The 22680-nt window shown below is 67.4% G+C and overlaps 2 protein-coding genes and 1 long non-coding RNA gene across 3 annotated transcripts in view; 2 read left to right on the top strand and 1 right to left on the bottom strand.

The window, feature by feature from the left end:
* The window catches only part of CHD3 (chromodomain helicase DNA binding protein 3), a gene marked incomplete at its 5' end in the record, with an annotated part of 41073 nt that extends 18761 nt beyond the window's left edge, over positions 1–22312 (bottom strand). Inside the window, 23 exon segments of the mRNA XM_080609513.1 lie at positions 568–692; positions 1157–1274; positions 1716–1847; positions 2269–2410; positions 4330–4503; positions 4979–5100; positions 5378–5515; positions 6995–7195; positions 8530–8721; positions 9964–10063; positions 10347–10478; positions 12550–12764; positions 13295–13433; positions 13435–13493; positions 14439–14672; positions 15608–15786; positions 16840–16902; positions 17045–17180; positions 17984–18114; positions 18974–19212; positions 20038–20162; positions 21803–21976; positions 22103–22312. Of these exon segments, the coding sequence (XP_080465639.1) occupies positions 568–692; positions 1157–1274; positions 1716–1847; positions 2269–2410; positions 4330–4503; positions 4979–5100; positions 5378–5515; positions 6995–7195; positions 8530–8721; positions 9964–10063; positions 10347–10478; positions 12550–12764; positions 13295–13433; positions 13435–13493; positions 14439–14672; positions 15608–15786; positions 16840–16902; positions 17045–17180; positions 17984–18114; positions 18974–19212; positions 20038–20162; positions 21803–21976; positions 22103–22312 (3480 nt within the window).
* On the top strand, positions 3734–4323 carry LOC308187358. Its single transcript, XR_013944628.1, has 3 exons — positions 3734–3787; positions 3869–3893; positions 4122–4323. It is a non-coding gene; the product is annotated as an uncharacterized lncRNA (long non-coding RNA).
* Positions 8628–9951, top strand: LOC308187357 (uncharacterized protein). Its single transcript, XM_080609514.1, has 2 exons — positions 8628–8742; positions 8851–9951. Exon 2 carries the CDS (start codon positions 8916–8918, stop codon positions 9840–9842), a length of 927 nt encoding a protein of 308 aa, XP_080465640.1. The 5' UTR covers positions 8628–8742; positions 8851–8915; the 3' UTR covers positions 9843–9951.
* Positions 22313–22680: the final 368 nt, after the last annotated feature.

Below are 22680 nucleotides of genomic sequence, written 5' to 3'. Positions count from 1 at the left end.
GATGTGGTGGTGGGGACACGGTGGTGGGGATGCGGTGGTGGAGGATGCGGTTGTGGAGGACACGGTGGTGGAGGCATGGTCGTGGATGATGTGGTGGAGATGTGGTGGTGGAGGACACGGTGGTGGGGACATGGTCATGAAGAACACAGTAGCGGAGGACACGGTGGTAGGGACGTGGCGGTGGGGACGCGGTGGTGGAGAACATGGTGGTGGTGACGTGGTCATGGAGGACACGGTGATAGAGACGCGGTGGTGGGGACGTGGTGGTGGAGGACGCAGTGGAGACATGGTCATGGAGGATACGGTGATGGAGGACATGGTGGTGGGGGCATGGCCATGGAGGTCATGGTCACGGAGGACACGGTGGTGGGGACGTGGTGATGGGGACACGTTGAGGAACCCGAGTGTGGCCGGGGCCGTGGTGGGACCCATCGTGGCGTAGCAGCGGCCGGGGAGGGGGCCGTGGTGGCATGAGGTGACAGCTGGGGACAGGGAGGTGACAAGGCCAAGGGGACGGGGCAGAGGAGGTGGGGAGGGGGCCGCAGAGGACGTGGGGGGGGCACGCACCTGGATGTCGTTGTGGGGGTTCCAGTCGGAGTCGAAGATGACGACGGTGTCGGCGGTCGCCAGGTTGATGCCGAGGCCCCCGGCCCGCGTCGACAGCAGGAAGCAGAACTGCTGCGCCCCCGGCGCTGCCCCCCCGGCATCAGCACGGGGGGTGACGGCCCCCCGGCAAAGCCCACAGCCCCCCCGCACCCCCCCCAGCATCATCAGGGACCCCAGGGCTGCCAGAACCCCCCCTAAAAATCCTCTCGCCCTCCAGCACCCAGCGGTGGGCACACAGGCAGCCTGAACCCCCCCCAGGAACCCATCACGGATGGGGTCAGGCCCCCCACCCCAAATAAAAGACCCTAAAAGTCCCTGTCCCCCCCCCCTCCAAACTACCTGGGGGGACTCCATCCTTCCTGGGGGGCCCCATCCTGCCTGGGTGTCACCCCAAATGCCTGCATCCCCTTGGTCCCTTGGTGCCCCCCTGCTCAGTTCCTTGGTCCCCCCCCCCAGTCCCCTCTGCCCCCCCCCAGTCCCCTGGGCCCCTCCACGTCCCCTGGGTCCCCCCCAGTCCCCTGTGACCCCCCCCAGCCCCCCCCGGGCCTACCGTTGAAGCGGTCGATGGCCTCCTGGCGCAGCGCCCCCGTGATGCCCCCGTCGATGCGCTCGTACTTGTAGCCCTCGTAGTCCAGGAAGTCCTCCAGCAGGTCCAGCATCTTCGTCATCTGCGGGGCACTGGTTAGACTGGCAGCACTGGGGGGGCTGGGGGGTGTCACTGGTTACAATGGGGGGGCTGGGACGGGCACTGGTTAGACTGGGGGCACCCAGAGGCACTGGGAGCACCCAGGGGTGCTGGGATGGGCACTGGTTAGACTGGAGGCACCCAGGGCTGCTGGGATGGGCACTGGTTAGACTGGGGATACCCACAGGGGTGCTGGGGGCACCCAGGGGTGCGGGGACGTGTACTGGTTAGATTGGGAGCACGCAGGTTGCTAGGTGCTGGTTAGACTGGGGGCACAGAGGATGCTGGGATGGGCACTGGTTAGACTGGGAGCACTCAGAAGTGCTGGGACTTGCACCGGTTACAATGGGGGCACCTAAGGGTGCTGGGTGGGGTGCTGGGGGCCTGGGGGGTGCCCGGGGGGGTCAGTCCCCCCCCCACCGACCTGGGAGAAGATGAGCACGCGGTGGTTCTGCTCCTTCAGCTTGCGCAGCATCTTCTGCAGCAGCAGCAGCTTCCCCGAGGCCTTGATCAGGGCCCCCCCCTCGTAGGCGCCGCTCGGCAGCTTCGGGGACTCCTGGGACGGGTTGGGGACAGGTTGGGGACAGGGACGGGGGCGTGTCCCCACAGCTCCGCGTCCCCCCCAGGTGTCCCCGTGGAGCTCCCCCCGTGTCCCCCCACGGTCCTCTTGTCCCCTCCCTGTCCTTCTGTCCCTCCCGTGTCCCCCTGTAGCGCCCATGTCCCCTCGCCGTGTCCCTCTGTCCCATCCCATGTCCCCCCCATGCCCCCATGTCCCTCTGAAGCTCATGTCCCACCACCCCACATCCCTCTTGTCCCCCCCATGCCCTCCGTGTCCCCCCCATGTCCCCCCGTATCTCCCCATCTCCCCCCACCCCACGTCCTTGTCCCCCCACATCCCCCCGTATCTCCCCATCTCCCCCCACCCCCCCCGTGCCCCCCCAGCCCCCCCCGACCCCCAAGACCCCCCCCACGCTCACCATGGCGGCCACGGGGAAGAGGTAGGGGTGGTTGCAGCACTTCTTCAGGTCCATCATGATGTTGAGCAGCGACACCTGGTTCCCTCCGCCCCGCGAGTTCAGCGCCTCGAAGTTGCGCGTCAGGATGTACTTGTAGTACTTCCTGCGGGGCGGGGGGCTGGGACCCGGCTCGGGGGGGGTGGGGCAGACCCCCCCCCCGGCTGGTGGGACCCCCCCTCACCCCGCAGGAACCCCGGTTTGGGGGCTGGGATCTCCCCACGTCGGTGGGAGGCAAGGGATCGGGGCACTGGGACCCCCCCCCGCGCACCCCAAGGTCTTTGGGGTCTGGGTGTTTGGGGAGCTGGGACCCCCCCCAGGGTGGGGGGATTTAGGGAGGGGGGGCTGGGACCCCCTGAGGGCAGCAGGGACCCCAGCACTGAGGGGCTGGGACCCCACGGGCACAGAGGGCACAGGGGTCTGGAGCATCAGGAACCCCCCCAAGGTGGGTGGGATCTGGTGTTGGGGTGCTGGGACCCCCAAAGGTGGTGGGATCTGGGAATTTGGGTGCTGCCACCCCCCCAAGACTGCTGGGGTCTGGTACTGGGGTTCTGGGACCCCCAAGGTGGATGGGACCTGGCATTGGGGTGCTGAGACCCCTTGTGGGGTGCTGGGAGCTGGTATTGGGGTGCTGAGACCCTCCCCCAAGGCTAGTGGGATCAGGTAATTGGGGTGTTGGGACCCCCAAGGTGGGTGGAATCTGGGAACTGGGGTGCTGAGACCCCCCCTAAGGTGGATGGGACCTGGCATTGGGGTGCTGAGACCCCTTGTGGGGTGCTGGGAGCTGGTATTGGGGTGCTGAGACCCTCCCCCAAGGCTAGTGGGATCAGGTAATTGGGGTGTTGGGACCCCCAAGGTGGGTGGAATCTGGGAACTGGGGTGCTGAGACCCCCCCTAAGGTGGATGGGACCTGGTATTGGGGTGCTGAGACCCCCAAAGTTGGTGGGGTCTGGGAATGGGGGTGCTGAGACCCCCCCCGAGGTGGATGGAACCTGGAATTGGGGTGCTGAGACCCCCAAAGCTGATGGGATCTGGTGTGGGGGTGCTGAGACCCCCTAAAGCGGGTGGAACCTGGTATTGGGGTGCTGAGAGCTGGAACTGCGGTGCTGAGACCCTCCCCAAGACTAGTGGGATCAGGTATTGGGGTGCTGAGACCCCCAAGGTTGGTGGGAATTGGGGTGCTGAGCACCCCCCCTAAGGTGGGTGGGACCTGGTATTGGGGTGCCAAGACCCCCAAAGCCAGTGGGCTCTGGGTGTCGGGGTGCTGAGGCCCCCCCCCTAAAGTGGGTGGGACATGGTATTGGGGTGCTGAGACCCTCCCCAAGGCCAGTAGGGATCAGATATTGGGGTTCTGGGACCCCCAAGGCTCCTGGGACCTGGCAGCAGGGCGCTGAGACCCCTCCTAAGGTGGATGGGACCTGGAATTGGGGTGCTGAGACCCCTTGTGGGTGTGTGGGACCTGGTATTGGGGTGCTGAGACCTGGTATTGGGGTTCTGAGACCCCCAAAGTAGGTGGGACCTGCAATTGGGGTGCTGAGACCCTCCCCAATGCTAGTGGGATCAGGTATTGGGGTGCTGGGACCCCCAGGGTGGATAGGACCTGGAACTGGGGTCCTGAGACCCCCCCCAAGGCTCTTGGGACCTGGTATTGGGGTGCTGAGACCCCCCAGGGCAGCTCTGATCTGGTGCTGGACTGCTGAGACCCCCAAGGTCGGTGTGATCTGGGAATTGGGGTGCTGAGACCCCCCCCCAAGGTGGATGGGACCTGGTGTTGGGGTGCTGAGACCTGGTATTCGGGTGCTGGGACCCCCCCCAAGGTGGGTAGGACCCGGTATTGGGGTGCTGAGACCCTCCCCAAGGCCAGTAGGGATCAGATATTGGGGTTCTGGGACCCCCAAGGCTCCTGGGACCTGGCAGCGGGGCGCTGAGACCCCCCCCCCTGCTGCGTGCGGGCGGGCCGTGGGTACCCCCTGGGACTGCCGGGCCTCGCGGGGCCCCATCCTGCCCGCGGCGCTGTGCCCGTACTTCTGCATGGGGCTGAGCTCGACGCGCACGATGAGCTCGGTCTTGGCCGGCATGTTCTTGAAGACGTCGGCCTTGAGGCGCCGCAGCATGTGGGGGCCCAGCAGGTCGTGGAGCTTCTTGATCTGGTCCTCCTTGGAGATGTCGGCGAACTCCTCCAGGAAGCCCTCCAGGTTGCTGCCGGGGGGGGGGGGGGGGGGGGCGTGAGGAGGGGGCCAGGGGGCGGCCGGGACCGGGGGGGGGGGGCGCGGGGACAGCTGTGACAAGGGGAGGATGCGGGGACGCGAGGGGACGTGGGGACATGAGGGGCTGGGGGAGGTGGGGGGGATGTGGGGACGGCCACAAGGCGGGGACGTGGGGATGGACAGGACATGGGGACACGGGGACACGTGGGGACACAGGGACATGGGGACACGGGGGACAGCCAGGATGTGGGGACACGGGGACACTGAGGACATTGGGACACGGGGACGGCCAGGACGTGGGGACAGCCATCGCACGGGGACATCTGTCACACGGGGATTTGGGAACAGCGGTGACACAGGGGGATGTGGGAGGACGTGAGGGTGGACCTGGGGATGTGGGGGGCCAGGAGGGGACACTGGGGGCCAGGAGGGGACAGTGGGGCCGGGGGGGACGCCGGGGGCCGTACTTGAAGCGCTCGGGCGTGAGGAAGTTGAGGAGGTGGAAGAGCTCCTCCAGGTTGTTCTGCAGCGGGGTCCCCGTCAGCAGCAGCTTGTGCTCGATCTTGTACCCGTTGAGCACCCGAAAGAACTGCGGGGGGGGGGGGGGACACGACAATGGGGGGGGGTCACATCACCCACGTCACCCTACGGAAGGGGACACCCCCTCCCCACGGGACCCCCGTGGTGCCCCCGTGTCCCCTCCCCAAGGGGTGCAGACACCGGAGGCGTCCCCGACTCAAGGGGCCGAGGTGCCCAAACGTCCCCCCGAGGCACCCCACGGGGGCTCCCCAGGGGTCCGGGTGCCCCCCCAAGGGCCCGGGCGCCCCCCCCGGCGGTCCCGGCTGCCCCCCCCCGGCCATGCCCACCTTGCTCTGGTTGTTCTTGAGGCGGTGGGCCTCGTCCACCACCAGGCAGGCCCAGCGGATGGAGCCCAGCGCCGCCTGGTCGATGGTGATCAGCTCGTAGGAGGTGAGCAGCACGTGGAACTTCACCTGCGCCTCCCGCTGCCGCGGCCGTCAGCGCCCGGCTGCCGGGACGACCCGGCACCCCGGGGACCCCCAAAGCCCCCCAGGGACCCCATCGCCCCGAGGACCCTGCCACCAGGGCACCCAGCGCCCCAAGGACCCGGCCCCCCAAGGATATGGCCACCAGGGCACCCAGCACCCCAGGGATCCCCAGCACTCCAAGGACCCAGCCCCAAAGGATATGGCCACCAGGGCACCCAGCACCCCAAGGACCCAGCCCCCAGGCAGGTCACCCAGCACCCTGAAGACCCCAGCACCCCAAGGACCCGTCCACCAGGTCACCCAGCACCCTAAGGACCCCCAGCACCCCAAGCACCTGGCTACCAGGTCACCCAGCACCCTAAGGACCCCCAGCACCCCAAGCACCTGGCCACCAGGTCGCCCAGCACCCCAAGGACCTGGCCACCAGGTCACCCCATCATCCCAAGGACCCCCAGCACCCCAAGAACCTGGCCACCAGGTCACCCATCACCCCAGGGACCCCACCACCAGGTCACCCAGCACCCCAAGGACCCAGCCACCAGGTCACCCAGCACCCTAAGGACCCCCAGCACCCCAAGCACCCGGCCACCAGCTCGCCCAGCACCCCAAGGACTTGGCCACCAGGTCACCCATCACCCCTGGGAGCCCACCACCAGGTCACCCAGCACCCCAAGGACTTGGCCACCAGGTCACCCAGCACCCTGAAGGCCCCCAGCACCCCAAGGACCCACCCACGTCACCCAGCACCCGAAGGACCCGGCCACCAGGTCAACCCAGCACCCCAAATGACCCCTAGGACCCATCCACAGGTCACCCCAGCACCCTGAGGACCCCCAGCACCCCAAGAGCCTGGCCACCAGGTCACCCAGCATCCCCAGCACCCCAAAGACCCAGCCACCAGGTCAACCCAGCACCCCAGGGACCCCACCAGCAGGTCACCCAGCACCCCACAGACCCAGCCACCAGGTCACCCAGCACCCAAAGGACGCATCCACAGGCCATCCCACCACCCCAAGAACCTGGCCACCAGGTCACCCCATCACCCCAATGACCCCCAGCACCCCAAGAACCTGGCCACCAGGTCACCCCAGCACCCCGAGGACCCCCATCACCCCAAGAACCCATCCACAAGTCACCCCATCACCCCAAGGACCCCCATCACCCCAAGAACCCATCCACAGGTCACCCCAGCACCCCAATGACCTCCAGCACCCCAAGGACCTGGCCATCAGGTCAACCCAGCACCCCAATGACCCCTAGGACACATCCACAGGTCACCCCATCACCCTGAGGACCCCCATCACCCCAAGAACCCATCACCTGGTAACCCTATCACCCCAAGGACTTGGCCGCCAGGTCAACCCATCACCCCAATGACCCCCATCACCCCAAGGACCTGGCCACCAGGTCACCCCATCACCCCAAGGACCCCCATCACCCCGAGGACCCGTCCCCCGTGCCCCCCGCGCCCCTCACCTTCATCTTGAAGGCCTTCTTGCCGCCCTTCATGGCGTTGTCATCAAAGGAGAACTCGTTCTCGCGGATGATGGCGCGGCTGTCCTTGTCCCCGGTGTAGGTGACGACGTAGAAGGCGGGCGCCCACATCTGGAACTCGCGCTCCCAGTTGATGATGGTGGAGAGCGGGGCGCTGACGAGGAACGGGCCCTTGGTGTGGCCCTGGGGGACAGCGCGTCACACGGGGACACGGGGACGGGGCGGCGGCGCGGGACGGGCCCTTGGGGACGTGGGGACAGTGTGACACAGGGGGTGGGGTGCGGCGGGACAGGGCCGTGGGGACGTGGGGACATGGGGACAGTGTGACACACGGGGCAGGGGGTGGCTTGGTGTGGCCAAAGGGACACAAAAATGTCCCCAGGGGGACACAGGCAGGGACACGGTGACATCCCACTGTGGCCACAGGGACACCCCAGGGTGGCCACAGGGACTTGGGCACACCCCAGGGTGGCCATAGGGACGCCTTGTGTGGCAGTGGGGACACAGGCAGGGCCATGGGGACACTGGCAGGGACACCCCGGGGTGGCCGTGGGGCACCCACGGAGCCACTAGCACAGCATGGGGACACCGGCGGGACCCTGGTGACACCCCAGGGTGGCCATGCGGACACGGGGAGGCACATGGAGACAGCAAGAGCGAATGAAGTGACACGGGGACATCCCGGGGACATTGGCAAGTGTCACCACAGGGTGGCAGCAGGGACACAGCCAAGGGCCCTGGGGACAGCCCAGAGCGGCGGCGGGATCACGGGAGGACACGGGGACACCCCAGGGTGGCCGTGGGGACACCGGCAGGGACGTGGGGACGCCGTGGGGTGGCTGTGAGAGTACTGGGGTGGCCATGGGGACACCAGCAGGACCCTGTGGCCACCTGAAGGTGGCCGTGGGGACACAAGGAGGGCCACAGGGACACGAATAGGGCCGTGAGGACACCCCATGGTGGCCATGGGGACACTGGCAGGGACTTGGGGACACCATCAGGTGTCCAAGGGCCCTGGGACCACCAGTAGGACCCTGGTGTCACCCTATGGGGACCATATGGACACAGACAGGGCCACGGGGACGCAGATAGGACCACGAAGACACCCTGTGGTGGCCATGGGACCACCGGTAGGACTATGGGGCTACCAGCAGGACCTTGGTGTCACCCTATGGAGGCCATATAAACACAGGAAGGGCCATGGGGCCAGCAGTAGGACCTTGGGGTCACCAGCAGGACCTTGGTGTCACCCTATGGGGACCATATGGACACAAGCAGGGCCATGGGGACAAAAACAGGGCCATGAGGACACCCCATGGTGGCCATGGAACCATAGGCAGGACTATGGGGTCACCCTTAGGATCATGGGACTACCAGCAGGACCATGGGACCACCAGCAGGACCCTGGAACCACCAGTAGGACCACGGGGCCACCCTATGGGGGCCATATGGCCACAGGCAGGGCCACGGGGCCGCAGACGGGAGCGCGAGGACACCCCGTGGTGGCGCCCACCCACCTCCTTGTAGAGCGAGTAGAGGAAGACGATGGTCTGGATGGTCTTGCCCAGCCCCATCTCGTCGGCCAGGATGGTGTCGGTGCTCTGCGCCCAGGAGAAGCGCAGCCAGTTGAGGCCCTCCAGCTGGTAGAGGTGCAGCGTGCCGCCGGTGGCCGAGATGAAGCGCGGCTGCGACTCGTACTTCACCGTCGGCTGGGGACGGGACGGGGACGCGTCACCGTGGGGAAAGTCAATGTGGGGAACGTCAATGTGGGGAATGTCAACATGGGGATGGGTCAACGTGGGGAACATCATGGTGGGGATGTGTCAATGTGGGGACAGGTCAACGTGGGGAACGTCAACGTGGGGATGGGTCAACGTGGTGAACATCAACGTGAGAAACGTCAATGTGGGGACGAGTCAATGTGGGGATGGATCAACGTGGGGCAACTCAACATGGGGAATGTCACCGTGGGGACACTAAAAGGTGGGGAACGTCAACGTGGGGATGGGTCTATGTGGGGAACGTCAACGTGGGGAACGTCATCGCGGGGCATGTCAACGTGGGGTACGTCAACGTGGGGAACGTCAACGTGGGGATTGGTCAATGTGGGGAACGTCAGTGTGGGTGCATGTCAACGTGGGGATGGGTGACCATGGGGTATGTCACCATGGGGCATATCACCACGGGGATGGGTCAATGTGGGGATGGGTCAACGAGGGGCAACTCAATGTGGGGATGGGTCATCATGCAGAAAGTCACCGTGGGGAATGTCAACGTGAGGACATGTCAACGTGGAGAATGTCAACATGGGAACATGTCAACGTGGGGACAGGTCAACGTGAAGCACCTCAACGTGGAGCACCTCAACGTGGGGAGGTGCCACCGCAGGGATACCTCAACGTGGGGGACATGTCCCCATGGGGCACATCACCACAGGGCACCTCAACACGAGGACATGTCCCCATGGGGATGCGCCTCCGTGGGGCATCTCAGTGTGGGGACATGTCCCCATGGGGCACATCACAGTGGAGCACCTCACCATGGGGACACGTCACCCTGGTGGCATGTCACTGTGGGGACGTCACCATGGGGGACACCGCCACTGGGGAGGGGGTGGAAGGGGGTGTGGGGAGTGGGAGCTGGGGGGACACGGGGTTGGAGGGGACACAGGGGACTTTGGGGGACATGGGGGGCACAAAACACTTGGGGGGACACAAGGGACTTTGGGGGACATGGGGGGGACACAGGGGACTTGGAGGGGGACACGGGGGACAGGGAAGGAACCCAAGGGAGTGGGGGGACCCAGGCAACCCGGGGGGGACCCAGGTGACAGGGGACATCCAGGTGACAACGGGGGGGACATGCAGATGACTGGGGGGGCACACGTGCAGGTGACAACGGGGGGGACACGCAGGTGACAACGAGGGGGACACGAGGTGCCCCACACTCACGTCGTTGGTGGGGGAGTCGGGGGGGCCCTCCCCCGGCGTCTCCTTCTTCTTCTTCTTGTAGCGCCGGGGCTGCGCCGGGTCCTCCCCCATGAACACCTCCCTGGGGACATCGGGGAGGGGACAGTGGGGAGGGGGGGGAACAAAAGGGGGGGGACAACAGGGGACATGTCAGAGGGGGGGGGACACGGTGACACCGTGGCCCGGTGGCTCTGGTCCCCCCAGGGGCTCGCCCGCGTCCCCCGTTCCCGACGCCGTGTCGCATCCCCCTGCCGTGTGTCCCCCCGTGGCACGTCCCCTGGTGTCCCCCCCCACCTCCTCGGTGTCCCCCCATCCCGGTGTCCCCCCCTCCCGGTGTGCCCCCCCCCCGGTGTCCCCAGGCTCACCGGTGCTTCCAGTAGGCCAGCTTGTGGAGGTCGTAGTCGGGGATGGGCATCTCGTCCTCCTCCCAGGTGGCCTGGTCGTAGGGCAGGTCGCGCCACTTCACCAGGTAGTGGTACTGCCCCTTCCGGTCCACGCTGCGCGGCACGCCGTCACCACGGGCACCCGGGGGACACCGGGCACCCGGGGGGGGCACTGGGCACCCATGGGGGACAGCGAGCACCCGGGGGACCCCGGGCACCCAGGGGACAGCGGGCACCCAGGGGGGCGGATCGGGCACCGGGGTGGTGTCAGGCACCAGGGGTGACAGGAGGGACCCTTGGGGACAACGGGCACCCATGGGGACAGCACAGGTGGCAGCAGGTAGCCAGGGGGATGGTGAGCACCCGTGGGTGACAGCGAGCACCCACGGGGACAATGGGCACCTACAGGGACAATAAGGCACCTGTGGGGACAATGGGACAACTGTGGGGACAACGGGGCAGCCACGGTGACAAGAAGGTACCGCAGGTGACAGCAGGTACCCAAGGGGACAATGAGAACCCATGGGTGACAGTAGGCACCCATAAGGACAATGGGGTACCCACGGGGACAATGGGGCACCCATAGGGACAACAAAGCACCTGTGGGGACAATGGGGCAGCCATGGGGACAACAAGGTACTGCAGGTGACTGCAGGTACCCCAGGGGGGACAACAAGCACCCATGGGGACAACAAGGCACCCATGGGGACAGTGGGGCAGCCATGGGGACAAGAAGGTACCACAGGTGACAGCAGGTACCCAAGGGGACAATGAGCACCCATGGGTGACAGCAAGCACCTACAGGGACAATGGGGCACCCATGGGGAGAATGACGCACCACAAGTGACAGCAGGCACCCATGGGGACAGTGGGCACCCACGGGGGACACGAGGCACCCACGGGGGCCTGGGCACCCACGGGGGACAGCGGGGATCCCCCCGTGCCACTGTGACGCGGGCGTCAGCCAGGCCCCGGGGACAGGTGGCGGGCGCCGCAGGGCCACCAGGGGTCACCCGCTGCCACCGCTGCCAGCGGGGACACGCCGGGTGACAGCTGGGTGACACCCAGCGCCGGGGTCGCCCGGGGACAGGCGGTGACAGAGGGGTCACACGGGGACAAGGCCACGGGGACAAGGCCACGGGCGGGCAGCAGAGGGCATCTGGGGACACGGGGTCACCTGAGGACATGCGGCCAGCAGGCTGGGACACCCGGGGGGGACACGGGGACACCCCGAGGGGACATGGGGACACGGGGACATCCCAAGGGGACACCCAGAGGGGACGCTGGGGTCCGGGACACTGGGGACAGGGATACTCAGGATTTTGGGGCTGCCCAGGGACAGCTGGGGGGCACCCAAGGGTGCCAGAGGTGTTCCCAGGGGTGTCCCCGGGGTGTCCCCAAACCCCGCTCGGATTTGGGGAGGGGGCACCCCCAGGTGCTGGGGGTCACCCATGGGTGCTGGGGGTGTCCAGGAGCCCCCGAAGTTGCCCACTGTCCCCCCAGAGGCACCAGCAGTGTCCCCAAACCCCAGAAGCCCCGTGCCGATGTCACCCCAAGCCCCCCTTTTGGGGTGGGAGCACCCACAGGCGTAGGGGGGCACCTGCGGGTTTAGGGGGGCACCCATGGGTGCTGGGGATCACCGCCAGGCACTAAAGGTGCCCAGCAGCCCCCAAACATCCCCGTTATCCCCAAAACCTCCAGCAGCATCCAGCAGCCCCCAAAGTGTCCCCTTGTCCCCAAAGCCTCCAGCAGTGTCCCCAGGCCCCCCTTTTGGGGTGGGAGCACCAATAGGTGCAGGGGAGCACCCACGGGTGCTTGGGGTCACCCCCAGGCACCAAGGGTGTCCAGCAGGCCCTGAAGTTTCCCCTTGTCCCCAAAGCCTCCAGATGTGTCCCCAAATCCCCCGTATCCCCTGATGTCACCCCAAGCCTCCAATTTGGGGTGGGAGCACCCACGGGTGTAGGGGGCCACCCATGGGTGCTGGGTATCACCCCCAGGCACTAGGGCTGCCCAGCAGCCCCTGAAGTTATCCCCCAAACCTCCATCAATACCCATCAGCCTCCAAAGCGTCCCCTTATCCCCAACCCCGCTACAGCCCCCAACCCCCCTAAAACCCCCTGAAACCCCCCTAAAACCCCCCAACCCCCCCTAAAACCCCCCAAACTCCCCCCCGAGACCCCCCCACCTGTGGTTGATGATGCGGTGCACCGTCATCCACTCGGGCTTGATGCCGTAGCGGTAGAAGCGCTCCTCCATGCCGCCGTAGAGCGGGTCCTGGCTGCGGCCCCGCTTGTCGCTCTTGGCGTCGTCGTCCCCGGAGCCGTAGTCCAGGGGGGGCGGCTCGTCCATGTCGTTCTTGCGCTGGTAGTTGCGGTACATCACCAGGTGGAAGATCTCCAGCTGGGGGGGAGGACACGGGGACACCCCCGGTTAGTTTTGGGGGTGCGGGGGGACACCCCCCGGGGCACCCCGGTGGCACCCCGCAAGGTGGGTGGCCCCTCTGGGCGTCCCTGATCACTCCCGAGGGGTTTACGGGGTGGGTGCTGGGGGTGCCCTCCGTCCCCGTGTGTCCCCGGGGAGGGCCCTGTCCCGTGTCGCCCCCCAGGGTGGGCACAGGGGTGGTCCTTGTCCCCTACGGTGGGCACAGGGGTGTCCCCGTGTCCCCCAGGCCACCCCCAGGGGTGTCCCCATGTGCCCCAGGCCACTCAGGGGGTGTCCCTGTCCCCCTCCGCCACTCCCAGGGGTGTCCCCCAGACCACGTGGGGGGTGTCCCTGTCCCCCCAGGCCACCCCCAGGAGTGTCACCGGCCCCCCCAGGCCACTCAGGGGGTGTCCTTGTCCCCCTCAGCCACTCCCAGGGGTGTCCCCATGTCCCCCAAGCACCCCCCCGGGGGTGTCCCCACGTCCCCCGGGACACCCCGCGCCCGGTACCTGCAGCTCCTTGATCCAGGAGCAGTGCCAGTAGGACAGCCCGACCCACTTGACGAAGAACTCGCGCTCGGAGCGGCCCTGCAGCACCTTGGGGGGGCCCTCGGGGGGCCCCTCGGGGGGGGGCACGGCCACGGGGGGGGGGCGGCTCCCCCCACCGCCAGTACAGGATCTTCTGCACCCGCCCCTTCAGCACGGGGCACTGCGGGGACAGCGGCGTTGGGGCGCAGGGGACGTCACCCCCTGTCCCCACTGCGTCCCCATCCTGGCTCCAGCCCCGTCCCTGTCCCCACCAGGTCCCCGTCCCCATCCTGTCCCGGTCCCTGCCCCCATCCTGTCCCCAGCAGGTCCCTGGCCCTGTCCCCAACCCCAAACCATCGCCATGTCTGTCCCTCGCCTGTCCCCATCGGGTCCCTGTCCCCATCCCCATCCTGTCCTGTCCCCACCCTGTCACTGTCCCTGTCCTGTCCCTGTCCCCATCCACTCCCTGTCCCTGTCACCAGGTCTCTCGTCCCCATCCTGTCCCCACCCATGTCCCTGTCCCCATCCACCCCCAGTCACTGTCCCTGTCCTTGTCCCTGTCCCAACTCTGTCTCCAGCAGGTTCCTGTCCCCATCACCATTCTGTCCCCGTCCCCATCCCCATCCCCGTCCCCGTCCCCATCTCCATCTGCTCCCTGTCCCTGTCCCCATCCCCATGTCCCTGTCCTCATCCTGTCCTGTCCCCATCCTGTCCCCAGCTCCACCTGCTCCTTATCCCTGTCCCCATCCCTTCCCTGTCCCTGTCCCCATCCACTCCCTGTCCCTGTTCCCATCCTGTCACCACCCCATCCCCATCCCCATCCCCATCCTGTCCCCATCCCCATCCGCTCCCTGTCCTTGTCCCCATCCTCGTCCCATCCCCGTCCCTGCCCCATCCCGTCCCCATCCCCACCAGCTTCCTGTCCCTGTCCCTGTCCCATCCCCTCCCTGTCCCCATCCCTGTCCCTATCCTGTCCCACCCATGTCCCCATCCCCATCCCTGTCCTGTCCTTGTCCCATCCCCTCCCTGTCCCTGTCCCCATCCTTGTCCCATCCCCATCCCCATCCCATCCCATCCCATCCCGTCCCCATCCCGTCCCCGTCCCGTCCCCCTGCCCCCCCCGTACCGTGCAGCGGGGGCAGAGCCACTCGCCGTTGGGGACCTCGGGCAGGGGGGGGTTGAGGCAGTGGATGTGGTAGGAGGAGATGCAGGCGTCGCAGCACAGCAGCTCGCCGCCGTCCTTGCAGACGCGGCAGTACTCCATGTGGTCGTCCTCCTCCTCCTTCTCGCCTTCCTCCTCCAGCTCCTCCTCGTACTCCTCCTCCTCCTCCTTCGCCTCCCACTGCACCCCCTCCTTCTCCTGGGGGGCGCCGAGGGAGGCGTCAGGGAAACACCCCCCCCCCTCGCCCCCCGCAGCCCCCAGACCGCTCCCGGAGACCCCGAGCCCGCTGGGGACGTCCTGAGGGGCACCCGACCTCCAGGGGACCCCCCCCGGCCCCTCTGAGCTCCCCCAGGGACCCCCCAGGGACCCCTGGTGAACCCCCCCAGGGACCCCCGGTGACCCCCCCCCAAGGGATCTCCCCGCCCCAGGGACCCCTGAGCCCCCCCAGGGTCTCTCAGTCCCCATCGGATGATGCAGAGACCCCCCCCCAGGGATCCTCAAACTTCCCATGGGACCCCCCCCAAGTACCCCCAAACGCCCCCAAGGGTCACCTGGACACCCCCAGAGACCCCCAACACCCCCAACCCAATTCAGAGACCCCCCAGGGCCCCCCAGACTCCCCCAGACCACCCCCAGACCACCCCCAGGTGCCCCCAACCCAATACAGAGACCCCCCAGAGACCCCTAAACCACCCCCAGGGCCCCCCAGACTCCCTCAGGCCCCCCCTGGATGCCCGCAGACCACTCCCAGGCGCCCCCAACCCAACACAGAGACCCCCCAGGGACCCCCAAACTGCCCCAGAGACCCCCCCAAGGCCCCCCAAACTCCCTCAGGGACCCCCAGACCACCCCCAAAACCCCCAACCCAACACAGAGACCCTCCCAGGGACCCCCAAACTCCCTCAGAGCCCCCCTGGATGCCCCCAGCCCAACCCCAAAGCCCCCAGCCCAACACAGAGACCCCCCAGGGACCCCTAAACCACCCCCAGGACCCCCCAAACTCCCTCAGGGACCCCTAAACCACCCCCAGGGCCCCCCAAACTCCCTCAGGAACCCCCTGGATGCCCCCAGACCACCCCCAACCCCTCACAGGGCCCCCCCCAGCCCCCCGTCCCCCTGCCGTGGCCGCTCACGCAGTGGGGGCAGCTCCAGCGCCCCTCGGGCGCGCGGTCGAGCTCGGGGTCGAGGCAGACGAGGTGGTAGGCGCGGGGGCAGGTGTCGCACAGGATGATCTCCCCCCCCTGCTGGCACACCTCGCAGTAGTCCTGGTGGTCCGTCTCGTAGCCGTCCCCGTCCTCCTCCGGCCCCGGGCCTGCGGGGACAGCACCGCCCGCTGCCACCGCGCGCCCTCGGGGACGGGGGGGGGGACGTGGGGACAGCGGGGATTGGGGGGGGCGGGATGGGGGCAGGGGGATGGGGACATCGGGATGGGGACATCGGGATGGGGACATCAGGGATGGGGACATCGGGGATGAGGACGTTGGGATGGGGGCGGGGGGAAGGGGACATCGGGATGGGGATGTGGGGATGGGGACATCGGGATGGGGACACTGGGGACAGCGGGGGGACGGGGCAGTGGGAGCACTGGGGATGGGGAATGGGGTTGGGATGGGGACAGGACGGGGATGGGGATGGGGATGGGAACAAGGACAGGGTGGGGACAGGATTGGGACTAGGATGGGGACAAGGATGAGGACAGGGGATGGGGACAGGGATGGGGAGAGGATGGGGACAAGAACAGGATCGGGACAGGGACAGGATGGAGATGGGGACGGGGACAGGGATAGGGAGAGGGGACAGGGACATGGGTGGGGACACCATGGTCAGTGGGGCCACCACAGGCACTGGGGGACACCTGGGGACAGGAGCATCCAGGGGTAAGGTCAGATTTTGGGACACGAGGGACAGGGGGACACCAGGACGCCTCCAGGGGGACACAGGGACACCAGGGAGAGATGGGGGGGACAAGGACAGAGGGACACGGGGACAGTGGGGACAGGGACGTGGGGACAACGGGGATGGGGACATCAGGACACGAGGGGCAGTGGGGATGGGGGCACGGGGACAGCAGGGGGCAGGGGCAGTGGGGATGGGGACAGCGGGGACAGATGCTGGGGACACCTGGGGACAATCGGACGTCAGGACACAGGGACGATGGGGACACGGGGACACGGGGACACGGATGAGGGAGAGCCGCCGGCCGGCCAGATGGTGGAGAGGGGCACCCGGGGACAGCGACACCCCCGGGGGACCCCCAGCCCCAAACCCAGGAGAGGTGGGGAGGGGCGCCCCGTGCTCCGGGGTGACCCCTTGGCCCCGGGGGACAACCTGGGGACAACCTGGGGACAGCTGAGGGGGCTCTCACCGTGTGCGGGCACAGCGCCCGTCCCCGCGGGGCCGCGCTCCCTGTTGAGGACGGTGCAGGGGGCTGCAAGGAGAGACGGCGGCGGCGTCACCCGCGGCCCCGGTGTGGGGAGGGGACACGGGGAGGGGGGGAGGGCAAAAGGGGGGGACAAGGGGACGGGGTTGGGGGGGGGGGGCGGTGGCGCTCGGGGACAAAGGCCACTCACCCTTCTTCTTCTTGCGGCCGGGGCGGCCCCGCTTGAGCTTCTTGATGCGGGCGGCGGGGTCGGAGCGCGCCGAGGCGCTGTGCACGCTCGAGCTCTCGGCGTCCGACTCCTCCTCCGCCTCCCCCGCGTCCTCGCTCTGCAACGGGGACAGGGGGACGCTGGGGACACTGGGGGACACTGGGGGGCACTGGGGGGCATGGGGGGCATGGGGGGACACGGGGCCGAGGCGGGTAGTGAGGGGAGATGGGGCTGGGGGACACCGCGGGGGGATGGCAGGGGGTGGGGGACACCTCTGGGTGACACCTGAGGGTGAGGAGGGGCTGGGGGACACCGCTGGGTGACACCCGAGGGACTGGGTGCCACCACGTGGGGACACCAGAGGGTGAGGAGGGGACATGAGGACACCTCTGGGTGACACCCAAGGGTGAGGAGGGGACGTGGGGCTGGGTGCCACCACCTGGGGACACCAGGAGCATGAGGAGGGGCTCAGGGACACCTCTGGATGGCACCAGAGGGTGAGGAGGGGATGTGGGGACACCTCCGGGTGCCACCCAAGAGCAAGGAGGGGACGTGGGGACACCTCTGGGTGACCCCCGAGGGGCCAGGTGCCACCACATGGGGACACCAGAGGGTGAGGAGGGGACATGAGGACACCTCCGGGTGACACCAGAAGGTGAGGAGGAGACGGGGGGACACCTTTGGGTGATACCAGAAGGTGAGGAGGGGCTGGGGGACAGCTCTGGGTGACACCAGAGGGTAAGGAGGGGATGTGGGGACACCTCTGGGTGACACCAGAAGGTGAGGAGGGGCTGGGAGACACCTCTGGGTGACACCAGAGGGTAAGGAGGGGACGTGGGGACACCTCTGGGTGCCAGCCACGGGGCCGGGTGCCGCCACCTGGGGACAGCAGGGGACAGCAGGGCCACGCGGCGGCCGTACCGAGCTGCTCTTCTTGCGCTTGCCGCCGATGACGCCCAGCTTGATCTTGAGCGGCGCCATCTTCTTGCCCTTCAGCTTCCGCTTCAGCTCCGGCACCCGCGGGCTCTTGCTGCGCTTCTTGTGCCCGGGCCCTGCCGGGGGACGCGGCTGTCCCCGAGGGCTCGGGTCCCCAACGGGGGGTGGGGTGGGGGGACCTGGGGTCCTGGAGCCTTGTCCCCAACTGGGAGGGGACCTTGGGGTCTTGGAACATTGTCCCCAATGGGGAGGGGGACCCGGGGTCCTGGTGTCTTGTCCCCAAAAGGGAGGGGACCAACGGGTCCCGGCACCTTGTCCCCAACACGGAGGGGACCCTGGGGTCCCGGCACCTTGTCCCCAACAGGGAGGTGACCAACGGGTCCCAGCAGCTTGTCCCCAAGAAGGAGAGAACCCAAGGGTCATGAAGCCTTGTCCCTAATAGGGAGGTGACCTGGGGGTCCTAGCACCTTGTCCCCAACGCAGAGGTGACCCAAGGGTCCCTTCACCTCGTCCCCAGCGCAGAGGGTCCCCAGGGGTCCCAGCACATTGTCCCCAACACGAAGGGTCCCCGAGGGTCCCAGCACCTTGTCCCCAACAGGGAGGTGACCCTGTGGTCCCTTCACCTTGTCCCCAGCATGGAGGGTCCCCAAGGGTCCCAGCACCTTGTCCCCAACACGGAGGGTCCCTGAGGGTCCTGGCGCCTTGTCCCCAAGAAGAAGGGAACCCAAGGGTCCCGGCACCTTGTCCCCAACACGGAGGATCCCCGGGGGTCCCGACACCTTGTCCCCAAGAAGAAGGGAACCCAAGGGTCCCAGCACCTTGTCCCCAACACGGAGGATCCCCGGGGGTCCCGACACCTTGTCCCCAAGAAGAAGGGAACCCAAGGGTCCCGGCACCTTGTCCCCAACACGAAGGGTTCCCGAGGGTCCCGACACCTTGTCCCCAGCGCCGAGGGTCCCCGGGGGTGCCGCTCACCTTTCCCCTCCTTGGTCTTGGCCTTGCGCAGGGGCGGCGGCGGCGCCTCGGGGGCCACGGCGGCGACGGCGGCCGACACCTGCTCGGCCACGGCGGCGGCGGCGGCGGCGGCGGCGGCGGCCACGGCGGCGGCGGAGCCCTTGAAGGGGTTGTTGGCGCTGAACTCCCTCCACTTGGCCCCCAGGATGGTCATCATCTTGGACATGGGGATTTTGGGGTTCTTCTTGGCGATCAGGGGCCTGCGAGCGAGCGGCAGCGGGGCTGGGAACCCCACCGGGGGCTGCCCGTGGAGAACCCCTCCCCCCCCCCCAAAAAGAGCACCCTGGGGTGCACCCGGATGGCCCCGCAGTGCCCCGCGGGGCTCGACGGCTCCCCAAGGGGACCGCGGCGGCACCCAAAGCATCCCAAATCGCCCCAGAACACCCCAAGGGGTCCTCAAGAAGTCCCACAGCACTCCGAGGTGCCCCAAAACACCCCAAGGGGTCACTGAGAAGTCCCAAAGCACCCCAAGGTGCCCCAAAGCCCCTCAAGGTGCCTTCAACAGCCCTCAAAGCACCCCAAGGTGCCCCAGCAGCACCCCATGAAGCCTTCAACTGTCCCTACACCACCCCGAGGTGCCCCAAAACACCCCAGGTAACTTCAACTGCCCCAAAGCACCCCAAAGGGCCCGTGGGAGCTCCCAAAGCACCCCAAGGGGTCACTGAGAAGTCCCAAAGCACCCCAAGGTGCCCCAAAGCCCCTCAAGGTGCCTTCAACAGCCCTCAAAGCACCCCAAGGTGCCCCAGCAACACCCCGAGGTGCCCCAAAGCACCCCAAGGTGCCTTCAACGGCCCCCAAAGAACCCCAAGGTGCCCCCCAGCACCCCAAGGTGGCCCAGCAGCACCCCGAGGTGCCTTCAATTACCCCCCAGAGAACCCCAAGGTGCCCCAAAACCCCCCGAGGTGCCTTCAATTGCCCCCAAAACCCCCCGAGGTCCCCCTGCAGCACCCCGAGGTGCCCCAAAACCCCCCGAGGAGCCCTCCCCTGTGCCCCCCAGCACCCCGAGGCGCCCCCCCAGCACCCACCTCATGAACTGGCTGAAGGCCTTGTAGTTGGTGAGCGTGTGGTAGTCCTCCTCGGTGAAGATGTGGTCCACGTCCTCCAGCCCCCAGGCGCCCAGCAGCTGCGCCGACGACTTCTGCTCCACCGGCTGCGCCCGGCGGGGACGGGACGGGGACGGGGATGGGGACGGGGACGGGGAAGGGGACAGGGACGGGGACAGGGGGTGGCACAAACAGCAGTGAGAGCGAGAGAAGGGGAGCGAGTCAGAAATGGGCACGGGGACAAGGACAGGGGGTGGGGACAGGAAGGGCAGGGGCAGCGGGACCCCATGGGGTGTAATGAGGGTGGGGGGACCCCGTGGGGTCTGAAAGGGGCAGTGGGACCCCAACGGGATCCCCATGGGTGGGGGGACCCCATGGGGTCTGAAAGGGGCACCAGGAACCCCATGAGACCCACCATGGGTGCTGGGAACCCAACAGGACCCACCATTGGTGCAGGAACCCCGATGGGCCCCAAAATGGGCGCTGGGACCCCCATGGGCCCCAAAATGGTCATTGGGAACCCAACGGGATCCAAATGGGTGGGGGGAATCCCATGGGCCATGAAATGGTCACCGGGACCCCAATGGGATCCACCATGGGTGTAGGGACCCCACGGGTCCTGAAATGGGCACCAGGACCCCAACAGGCCCCAAAATAGTCAGCGGGAACAGAATGGGATCCAAATGGGTGGGGGGAAACCCATGGGTCCCAAAATGGTCACCAAGACCCCAGTTGGATCCACCATGGGTGCAGGGACCCCGTGGGCCCCAAAATGGTCACCAGGACCCCCAAGGGCCCCGAAACAGGCACCGGGACCCCCATGGGCCCCAAAATGGGTGGGGGGAAACCCATGGGTCCCTAAAGGGTCCCCAGGACCCCAATGGGTTCCCCAATGGGTGGGGAGGACGCCATGGGCTCCAAAATGGTCTTCGGGGCCCCAACAGGATCCAAATGGGTGCGGGGGACCCCATGGGCCATGAAATGGTCACCAGGACCCCAATGGGATCCACCATGGGTGCAGGGACCCCATGGACCCCAACATGGGCACCGGGACCCCCATGGGCCCCAAAATGGTCAGTGAGAGCCCAATGGGTTCCAAATGGGTGGGGGGAAACCCATGGGCCCCAAAATAGTCACCGGGACCCCAATGGGATCCAAAGGGGTTGGGGGGGACCTGATGGGTCCCAAAATGGGCACCAGGACCCCCATGGGCCCCAAAACGGTCAGTGGGACCCCAACAGGATCCAAATGCCTGGGGGGAAACCCATGGCTCAAGGGGACCCCAACGGGATCCACCATGGGTGCAGGGACCCCATGGGCCCCGAAATGGTCATCAGGACCCCAACGGGATCCAAATGGGTTGGGAGGACCCCATGGGTCCCAAAATGGGCACTGGGATCCCAATGGGATCCAAACAGGTGGGGGGAAAGCCATGGCCCAACGGGATCCACCATGGGTGCAGGGACCCCATGGGCCCCGAAACAGTCACCGGGACCCCAAAAGGATCCAAAGGGGTTGGGGGGGACCCCATGGGTCCCAAAATGGGCACCAGGACCCCCAAGGGCCCTGAAATGGTCATGGGGACCCCAATGGGATCCAAATAGGTGGGGGGAAAGCCATGGCCCAACGGGATCCACAGTGGGTGCAAGGACCCCATGGGCCCCAAAACGGTCACCGGGACCCCAACGGGATCCAAAGGGGTTGGGGGGCACCCCAGGGCCCCCAGCGCGCCCCCCCCCGGCCGTACCTTCACCTTCTGCCCCCCCTCCTCGTCCATCTTTTTCCGCCGCTTCGTCTTCTTCTCCTTCTTCTCGCGGTGCTTCCGCCGCTTCTTCTTGGCCACGCCGCCATAGTCGCTGCCGCCGCTCTCCGACTTCTCCCGGTACTCGTCGCGCTCCGACTCGAACTCATCCTCGCTCACCTGCGCCCCGAGACCCCCCCCCGAGAGCCGGTCACGCCCGGACCCCCCCCAAATCCCAGAACAAACCCCCAAATCCCAGGACCCCCCCCAAAAACGCCGGGACCCCCCCAAAAGCCCGGGCCTCACCAATTTTTTCCGTTTCCGCGGCTTCCCGGGTTTGTTCTCCTTCTGCTTGCGGGGGCCCCGCTTCTTCTTCTTCACCCCCAGGGCCCCCTCGAGGCCCCGCAGCAGCTCCTCATCTCCGTCTGCGGGGACACGGCCGCCTGAGGGGCGGGGATGGCACCCAAAGGTGCCCCCGCAGCACCCCGAGGGGCCCCGCAGCACCCCAAGGGGCTTTCAGTTGACCCCACAGCACCCCGAGGTGCCCCAAAGCACCCCATGGCGACCTGAAGCACCTCAAGGGGTCCTTGGGAAGTCCCACAGCACCCCAAGGGGCCTTCAATTGCCCCCAAAGCACCCCGAGGTGCCCCCAAAGCACCCCATGGGGCCCTGAAGCATCCTGAGGTGCCCCAAATCACCCCGAGAGGTCCTTGGGAAGTCCCAAAGCACCCCAAGGGGCCTCGCAGCACCCCAAGGGGCTTTCAATTGCCCTCACAGCACCCCGAGGGGCCCCCAAAGCACCCCACGGGGCCCTGAAGCACCCCAGGAGGCCCCAAAGCACCCCAAGGGGTCCCTGGGAAGTCCCACAGCACCCCAAGGGGCCT

The sequence above is a fragment of the Anser brachyrhynchus genome (genome assembly GCF_964034855.1).
Source record: "Anser brachyrhynchus genome assembly, contig: SCAFFOLD_303, whole genome shotgun sequence".
Classification (NCBI taxonomy): domain Eukaryota; kingdom Metazoa; phylum Chordata; class Aves; order Anseriformes; family Anatidae; genus Anser; species Anser brachyrhynchus.
This window is presented reverse-complemented; position numbering and strand designations above follow the sequence as displayed.

Bases quoted from the DNA above. Each gene is read 5' to 3' on its own strand.
- LOC308187357 (XM_080609514.1), top strand. From the start codon at position 8,916: ATGTGGGGACGAGTCAATGTGGGGATGGATCAACGTGGGGCAACTCAA.